Below are 9,555 nucleotides of genomic sequence, written 5' to 3' on the forward strand. Positions count from 1 at the left end.
AAGGACCAATCATTCCAAAATGCAGGAGCATAGAAACTAAGGCCCTTTGAGCTTACTTCACCATTCAGTGGGATCATGGCTGATCTGCTCCTTCAATTTCGAAGAGCCGGGGTAATGTAGTAGTAATGCCACTGGACCAGTAAGTCAGAGGTCCAGGCTGAAGCTCCGGAGACATGGAGTCAAATCCCACCATGGTAGCTGGTGGAATTTAAATTAATTGAAAGAAATATCTGGAATTGAAAACTTGCCTCAGTAATATTAGCCCCAAAGGTATTATCGATTGTCATAAAAGCCTATCTGGTTCACTGATGTCCTTTCGAGAAGGAAATCTGGTCTCGGTGTCCCAAAAATGATCTATCTTTGACTCCAGACCCACAGCAATTTGGTTACTGGTATCTGCTCTGAGGGGCAGTTAGAGATGGGCAACAAATGCCAGTGATGCCCGCATCCCATGAATGAATAAAATAAAGAGAAGGTCCTGGCGTTTGGTGATTTTAAAATTATTAAGGATTTAGATCAAGTATATGATGATAAACTGTTCCCAATGGATAAAGAGTTGACAGAGAGAGCGCACAGATTTAAAGTAATTGGCAAAAGAACCAGAGGGAACATGAGGAGAAGACTTTTTATTCAACAAGTTAGAATGCACTGCTTGTTGCGGTGGTGGACACAGATTCAACAGCACCCTCTAAAAGGGAAATGGATAAATATCTGAAGGAGAGAAAATTGTAAATGGGAGAAGAACAACTCCACTTTGTCAAGATGATTACAGAAAAGTAGGGCTCATGGAGTTGGGAGTTATATTAGACATGGATTGGGTTAGCAAAGAAAGAAAGGGAGTAATAATAAATGTGTCATATTCTGGTGGTGTACCCGCCAAGCCGTGTGCTTGGGCCTCAGCTATTTACAGTATATATCACTCACTAACACCAACCTGACTGACTCGTAAATCAAGTGACACAATCTCAAAGGTCAAGACATTCGGTATAAGAATCATGAGTTGCTGGGCTTCTTTTCAAGCACAAACCAATATAGATTGACAGTTGGTTTGTAAACCACATGAGTAGTTTATTAATCCTCTGACAGATCAAATGAAGCTACACTTAATCCCTCAGAATACCCATGGCAAAAGTATGCTGTTGAAAGATCCTTATCTCCACGTACCCCTCTCCCCATTTAATTTTCTTCAAGCTCTAATTCTAATTAAGCTAATTAACATTTCTATATGGAGAGAAGCCAAGTTCCATGATTCTTAATTTGGCAGTTTTGGGCATGAGAGTGAACCCTTTTCATTAATGCACCCTTGGTTAACATTGGTAAAATGGTCTCCTGCTTAGAACTGTTGATTCCTGATTGGCTGGCAGCTTTCGGTAGATGGGACTCCCAACCTAAGCCTGTAATTATGGAGAATGCACAGCTATCCATTTAAGTACCTGAGTGGTGCTTACCTTCCCTAAAAGAGGCAAGGCAGGAGACTCACACCAGCTCTCCAGCCAGCAGGCAAGACGCCCATTTCTTCCATGAAATAATCCCTAATACATGTCTTCATGAAGCCAGGGATGGACCAGGATTTTCAAGCCTTTCCCGCAGGCAATTCCCCAGCAACCAACTCAAACAGTCATTGTCTTCTTTGGGACTGGAAGAAGAGCCTATTGGCGGCCAATGGAAAACTGCTGCCACGATGGCACAGTGGTTAGCACTGCTGCCTCACGACGCCAGCGACCCAGGTTCAATTCCCGGCTTGGGACACTGTCTGTGTGGAGTTTGCACGTTCTCCCTGTGTCTGTGTGGGTTTCCTCCAGGTGCTCCGGTTTCCTCCCACAGTCCAGCGATGTACGGGTTAGATAAATTGCCCCTTCGTGTCAGGGAGACTAGCAGGATAGGTTGATTGGTCATGCTAAATTGCACTTTACTGTTAGGGAAATGTCAGGTGGATTGGTAGGGTAAATATGTGGGATGACGGGGATAGGGCTTGGATGGGATTGTTGTTGGTGCAGGTTCGATGGGCCGAATGGCGTCCTTCTGCACTGTAGGGATTCTATGATTCTGAAACACAACCAGGGCAGGCAGGCGGGGCGGGGGGCGGGGGGGAGCGATGGAGAATCCTGGCTGTATGAGAGTAAATTGTTTTTAATACAGCCTGTCATTGTTGTAATCTTTTCTTGGCTCCTGCTTGTGGCCACTTATATAATTAGGTTTCACTGTTTCAGACACAAACTCCAGTCTGTGGGACTGGCTGCTCCCTGACCTGATCGCTGACACGTAGGTTAACTTCGAAGCCCTGGCTGATTTTGTAGCTGCAGAATTGGTTCAGTTTGGTCCAATTTTCATCTTTTTCCTTTGATGAAAATGATCCAGGAATAACAGACAATCATCCAACTGGGAAACTTGTTCCAAAAATAGGCCACATTGTTCAACATGGACAGCTGCCAACTTTACTTGTGGATAAGCTTCAGTCACAGAAGGCACACACAAAATGGCTTGTGTTTTCTATACGTTTGATTCATAGCCTCCCGACAGTGCAGAAGGAGGCTACGTGGCCCATTGAGCCAGCATTGACCACAATCCCACCCAAGCCCTATCCCCATAGATTTACCCTAGCTGATCCCCCTTACACTGAGGGGCAACTTAGCATAGCCAATCCACCTAATCTGCACATCTTTGGACTGTAGGAGGAAACTGGAGCACCCGGAGGAAACCCACGCAGACATGGGGAGAACATGCAAACTCCACAGAGACAGTGACCCAAGCTGGGAATTGAACCCGGCTCCCTGGTGCTGTGAGGCAGCAGTGCTAACCACTGTGCCGCCTCTGTCGTTTTCCCGATGTAAATTCTGGTAAACTATAAAGCTTACATAACCTGGACTTTTTGTTTGGGGTCCTGTTTCTCTTTGTTGTACGATGTCCCACGTTTGAAACGAAACACCTTTTTTGCAGCACAGTGGGCTGGACCTTCGCTCCCCCACCGGCGGGTTCAAAATCGGGGAGGGCTTGTGAAACCAGTAGGCAGTTTGCCCGTCATGGACCCACTCACATCCAACCCGTCTGAAATTTCGCAGGAGAGGTGTTGGCTAGCCTGCCCGCCCTCAGGCCTAACGAGGCCCTAAGGGACCGATTAATGGCTGCTTAGGGGCCTCATCCTCCCTCTGCTGATATTTTACCTGCGCGAGGGTGAGGCCCATGCCATGCAGGACGCCCTGTAGCTTTATTGGAGCGTGCTGCTGTCGGTGAGCCTCCTCCTTGGGTAAGTGTTTAGATTACTGCAGGCCAGCTGTCAGTATCATGGATCCCCCCCTCACTAACTTTTTAGCGGGTGGGGGGAGGCGGGGAGCTGGCAATCAGCCTTATATTTTGTTCTTCGGGTGAAAAACAGGATCACAATTGTCCACTTCAGTTCCATGGCTAGGTAGTAACAGAATAGGCTCGGAGGGCTGAAGGGCCTGTTCCTGTGATGTAATTTTCTTTGTTCTTTGGGGTTTAGTTCAGATGGGCAGCATGGTCGGCGAAGGCTTGGAGGGCCACAGGGCCTGTTCCTGTGCTGTAATTTTCTTTGTTGTTTATTCTTTGGGATAAGTTCAATGAGGATTTGACAGAACTTGTCTGAAATTGTTACTCGTCGGCTATTTTATTGCTGGTGTCCCCATTAAAGGCTTTTGTACAGAGGGATGACAGTTGTGTGACCCTTGTTCCTCTTTTACAGTGACAACCATCCCCAAAGTGCTGGCCAAACCGGAGAACCTCTCCGCGTCATTTATAATCCACGCCGGGAATATCACCGGACACTTCCACTGGAGAGTATTTAAGGCACAGCTTCATCAGCCCATCACAGGGTTCCAGGTTACATGGGCAGAGGTGACCACGGAAAGCCGGCAAAACAGCTTACCCAACAGCATTATATCCCAGTCGCAAATATTGCCACCAGTAAGCCACTTACCGTTATTTGATTGTCGTCCCACGAGTACATTTTTGACACTCTTTCCCTTTCCAATGCTCCTGATGCCTGACATCTTACCTAGCCAGGAGCATGAGGAACCCACCCGCTACCGAGTTTTGCATGATCGGAGTTTATTTATTTATGGGGCAGCATGGTGGCACAGTGGTTAGCACTGCTGCCTCACAGTGCCAGGGACCTGGGTTTGATTCCCAGCTTGGAGCACTGTCTGTGTGGAGTTTGTACGTCTCCCCATGTCTCCATGGGCTTCCTCCGGGTGCTTTGGTTTCCTCCCACAGTATGAAAGACGTGCTGGTTAGGTGCATTGACCCAAACAAGCACCGGAGTGCGGCAACTAGGGGACTCTCGCAGTAACTTCATTGCAATGTTAATGTAGGCCTTACTTGTGACTAATAAACTTTTTTTTAAAACTTTAAAGTTAAAAGCCTTTATTTATTTTCATTATTAGTCACAAGTAGGCTTACATTAACACTGTAATGAAGTTACTGTGAAATTCCCCCTAGTCACCACAGTCTGGCACCTGTTTGGGTACACTGAGGGAGAATTTTGCATGGCCAATGCATCTAACCAGCACATCTTTCAGACTGTGGGAGGAAACCAGAGCATGCGGAGGAAACCCACGCAGACATGGGGAGAACGTTCAGACTCCACACGGACAGTGACCTGAGCCAGGAATCAAACTTAGCTGGAGCTGTGAGGCAGCAGCGGTAACCACTGTGCACCCAGAGTGGGCTTTATATCATGTCATATAAGCTGAGCGTATTCATGGCAGTGAACTTTTGGGCTGAACTCGTGAGTCTGTGGTATAGAAGTGTAGCACTCAAAGAGAAACAATATCAGTGAGGATTTGCCCAATGGAATTCGATTATCATAAAAAAGTCATAGAATCTCTATAGTGCAGAAGGAGGCCATTCGACCCATCAAGTCTGCACTGACCACAATCCCACCCGAGCCCTATTCCTGTAACTCCACATATTTACCCTTGTAATCCCCCTGAGACTAGGGTCAATTTAGCATGACCAATTAACCTAACCCGCACATCTTTGGAGTGTGGGAGGAAATATATGAAATACCTGCGGTAAAACTTTAAAGTCTATTTATTAGTGTCACAAGTCAGCTTACATTAACACCACAATGAAGTTACTTTGAAAATCCCCTAGTCACCACACTCCAGCGCCTGTTTGGGTACACTGAGGGAGAATTTAGCATGGTCAACGCACCTAACCAGCACATCTTTTGGAAACTGGAGCACCTGGAGGAAACCCTGCCAACACAGGGGGGACATGTAAACTCCACACAGACAGTGACCCAAGCCGGGAATTAAACCCAGGTCCCTGGTGCTGTGAGGCAGCAGTGCTAACCACTGTACCACCCTGCTGTCCTTAGTTATAATGCTATTTTCTTGATTCTAATATTGAACTCCGTTGATGATGTCTCTTAGCATAAGTGCTAATTTAGTGTTCTGTAAATCCACTGCGTTGACCTGATGTTCTATAAAGCCGATTTAGATTCTACATTTCGATGAAGAATATGACAACCATTAAAATACTGTTGTTTTTCCTATTCAGGACCACCACTCACTCATTGTGCCCAATCTGAGACCATCGACGTGTTATAGGTTGGAGGTACAGTTACTGACTACAGCTGGAGAGGGCCCAGCAACTGTCAAAACATTCCAGACACCAAGCTTATCCTCATCCCTCCTAAACAGTAAGCTTCAGTACCTCTGCTATCTGAACTATGGAAGAGAATCATAAGTCATAGATTTCAATCTTGTCAATACATGGAATGCAAGAGGAAATGATTATTTTGATTCGATCTGATTTGATTTATTATTGACACATTTATTGGTATACAGTGAAAAGTATTGTTTCTTGAGCTATACAGATAAAGCATACGTCCATAGAGAAGGAAAGGAGAAAGTGCAAAATGTGGTGTTACAGTCATAGCTAGGGTGGAGTGAAAAATCAACTTAAAGCGAGGTAGGTCCATTTAAACCTCTGATGGCAGCAGGGAAGAAGCTGTTCTTGGGTCAGTTGGTACGTGACCTCAGGCTTTTGTATCTTTTTTTCGATGAAAGAAGATGGAAGAGAGAATGTCTGGGATATGTGCGATCCTTAGTTGTGCTGGCTGCTTTGCCGAGGCAGCAAGAAATGTAGACAGAGTCAGTGGATGGGAAGTTGGGTTGCGTGATGGACTGGGCTACATTCACGACCTTTTGTAATTCCTTGCGATCTTGGGCAGAGCAGGAGCCATACCAAGCTGTGATACACCAGAAAGAATGCTTTTTATGGTACATCTGTAAAGGTTGGTGAGAGTCGTAGCTGACATGCTGAATTTCCTTAGTCTTCTGAGAAAATAGAGGCATTGGTGGGCTTTCTTAAATATAGTGTCGGCATGGGGGACCAGGACAGGTTGTTGGTGATCTGGACACCTAAAAACTTGAAACTCTCGACCCTTTCTAATTTGTCCCTGTTGATATAGACAGGGGCATGTTCTCCTTTACGCTTCCTGAAGTTGATGACATAGAATCATCAGTGGGATTTCTGGCCGTGTTCGCCCCATAGTCGGAAAATCCCTCTCGAGGTCAAGGGAACTTTGCAGAGTCCGTGTCCCACCCACTATGATTCCCATGGCGGGCGGGACAGGAAACTTCCAGCCATAGAACACCTACAATGCTGGAAGAGGCCATTCAGCTCATCAAGTCTGCACTAGCATTCTGAAAGAGCTTTGTATCCAGGCCCTCTCCCCCACTTTATCCCTGTAACCCCTCACATTCACCATGGCTAATCCATCTAACCTACACATCTTTAGACACTATTGGGGAATTTAGCATGGTCAATCCATCTAACCTGCATGTCTTTGGGCTGTGGGAGGAAACCCACACAGACATGGGGAGAACATACAAACTTCATACAGTCATCCAAGGCTGTAATCAAATCCAGATCTCTGGTGCTGTGAGGCAGCAGTGCTAACCACCGTGCCACTGTTGATGAATTGTGAAAATTTAGTAATACTTAATAGTAAATTAGTCAGTGCTGAGTGTCGCCTGACAACTCTGTTTCTCTAGTCTTTTCTTTTCATTCACAGGTTTTAAGTCGGTCCACCTCGTGTCCAACGAGGGGCATACACGTGATGGGTCATACTGGGGCTGCTCTTGGTTGTTCGAGATCAGCCTAGTGCTTCATGTCGTTAGTGTGTGCCTAAACTGGACCAGATACTGGGCAAGACGACAGTTCAGTGACTATCACTGATTGCTGTGCAGACACATGGATTTGGGCCGGTGTCTGTGGGAGTTTGCGCATTCTCCCCGTGCTTGCGTGGGTTTTCTCCGGGTGCTCCGGTTTCCTCCCACACCCCAAAGATGTGCTGTTAGGCTGATTGGCAGGAATAAATTGTCCCTAAATCAGATTCCCTCAATCTGGATGGCCATAAAACATTAGACAGGGGTCGTGGGTGGAGAGGGGGACTGGTGGTGTTGAAATGGCGGCAGGGGCCATTGTTGGGCCGAAGGGCCTGTTTCCCGGGCTGATTTTGTTCTTTGTTCTTTGTAATTATTGATCTTGCTTCTTGTCTCCAGTAAAGTGATGTGACTTTAGCACTATCTTATAAGATCATAAGATATAGGAGCAGAATTAGGCCATTCGGCCCATTGCGTCTGCTCTGCCATTCGATCATGGCTGATATGCCCTTCATCCCCATTTTCCCCATAACCCTTCAACCCATTCCCAATTAAAAATCCGTCTAACTCATCCTTAAATCTACTCACTGTCCCAGCATCCACCGCACTTTGGGGTAGCAAATTCCATAGATTCACAACCCTTCAGGAGAAGCAGTTTCTCCTCAACTCTGTTTTAAATTTGCTACCCCTTACCCTAAGACTGTGACCTCTTGTCCTAGAATGCCCCACAAGAGTAAGCATCCACTCCATGTCTACTTTATCCATTCCTTTTATCATCTTGAATACCTCAATGTGACCTCTCCGATTTCTGTGTGGTGTTTATGCGTGGCTGAATCTTATCTGTGCCACTGTTGATCAAATTGTCAGAATTTAGTAATACCTATTAGTAAATTAGTCAGTGCTGAGTGTCCCCTGGCAACTCTGTTTCTCTACTCTGTAATTATTGATCTTGCTGCTTGTCACCGATAAAGTGATGTGACTTTAGCACTTTTTCTGTACGGTGTTTATGTGTGGCTGATTCTTACCTGTTTTACTCTAGGCCCTCGGCTGAAACATCACCAGCAAAAACCAGTCTCCGTAAAACACTGAAACAATTATGAATGACGTGACAAAAGATGCTTCAGGACTGTTGACGTGACAAGAATCAGTAGAAAAGAAGGCCGAAGAATGTTTCCCCCCCAACACCCCCTTTAAGATTAGATCATTGAATCAGTGCCATAAAAATTGTATTCTCTCCAATGTTATCATCACCGTATTGTATCTTCAGAGGGTGGCTTTGAAATTGTGCTATTTATTGACCCGTTTTGTTGAATGTGCTGATCCTGATATATGCAACATTTCCATATTCCCCGTGGATATCTGTGATTGACAGCTCAGAAAATGTGACTAGAATCTGAATATTTTAACTGGGAATGAGGATTATGTCAATTAATTAATCTAATGCATGTAATAAAGTTATTAAATTATAAATGTAAATGAATCCTATCAGATGTTGGCAAAATATGGTTGCATGGTAGACTGTCAGTGTTTTATATAGGCATGAATCCTATGTCTATGTTACCTCTGCTGAATATATTAACATGATACCGTTTACAGAATAATTAACAAAGTCTATTATGTACAAATTATTTACTTTTTAATATTGGAATGATAATGTAGTGTGGAAATACCTGTACTGTTTTGTCTATTTACTGAACTGGCTGTAGAAATCATGTTCCTCATTGCGTTCATTTTTAGATCAATATTTATTTTGTATAACACTATTTTTTGGTCCATTTAGTGTGTCTCTGTTGTCTTTGAGATAATGAACCTCTTGTAAAGACATTTTTGTAAAAATGGAATTGTAAATAGAGTTTGTTGTAAGTTACATTACCCAATATTTACATGTTAGACTTTGTACATATTGTCACAGTATTAAAGAACTCCCCTAAACATGGACGTGGATGAATGTCTGTGAGTGGAACTAGATAGATTTTTTTTACCAGATTAATTCAGTTTTATAAAAATTTAAAGTTTTTTTTAGTAGGTTTACATTAACACTGCAATTATTGTGAAAATCCCCTGGTCACCACACTCTGGCATCTGTTCGGCTTTTAGGGAAAATGAATCGCATTCCCCTCAGAAATATTGATACACCATTGAGTCTTAGAGTTATAGAGATTTACAGCATGGAAACAGGCCCTTCGCCCATGCTGCCTCTTATGTTAAATTAACTTGAAACCAAATGAAATGAAGAAGAGCAAATATAAACAGTAGTTATCTGAAAAGGAGAGTGTGCAGAGCTATGAGAAGAAAGGCCGCAGAGAATCAGACCAGATAAATTGTACTTCGCACAGTGAGCACAGACATGATGGGCCAAATAGCCTCTTTCCATGCCGTAACTAGTCAGGGATTCTGGGAAGTGGTTAATAGTGTAAAATAC

General features: G+C 44.4%; 1 protein-coding gene across 2 annotated transcripts in view; it reads left to right on the forward strand.

The window, feature by feature from the left end:
* The window catches only part of anos1 (anosmin 1), a 197,538-nt gene extending 188,469 nt beyond the window's left edge, over positions 1 to 9,069 (forward strand). For both annotated transcript variants that reach the window (XM_080197531.1, XM_080197532.1), the window contains exons 12-14: positions 3,701 to 3,921; positions 5,521 to 5,662; positions 8,173 to 9,069. In XM_080197531.1, the coding sequence (XP_080053657.1) occupies positions 3,701 to 3,921; positions 5,521 to 5,662; positions 8,173 to 8,222 (413 nt within the window). In that variant the 3' untranslated portion in view covers positions 8,223 to 9,069. The remainder of the gene's footprint in view (positions 1 to 3,700; positions 3,922 to 5,520; positions 5,663 to 8,172) is intronic.
* The last annotated feature ends 486 nt before the right edge of the window (positions 9,070 to 9,555 follow it).

This window comes from Carcharhinus amblyrhynchos, chromosome 10, assembly GCF_965287045.1.
Source record: "Carcharhinus amblyrhynchos chromosome 10, sCarAmb.v2.hapA, whole genome shotgun sequence".
NCBI lineage: Eukaryota > Metazoa > Chordata > Chondrichthyes > Carcharhiniformes > Carcharhinidae > Carcharhinus > Carcharhinus amblyrhynchos.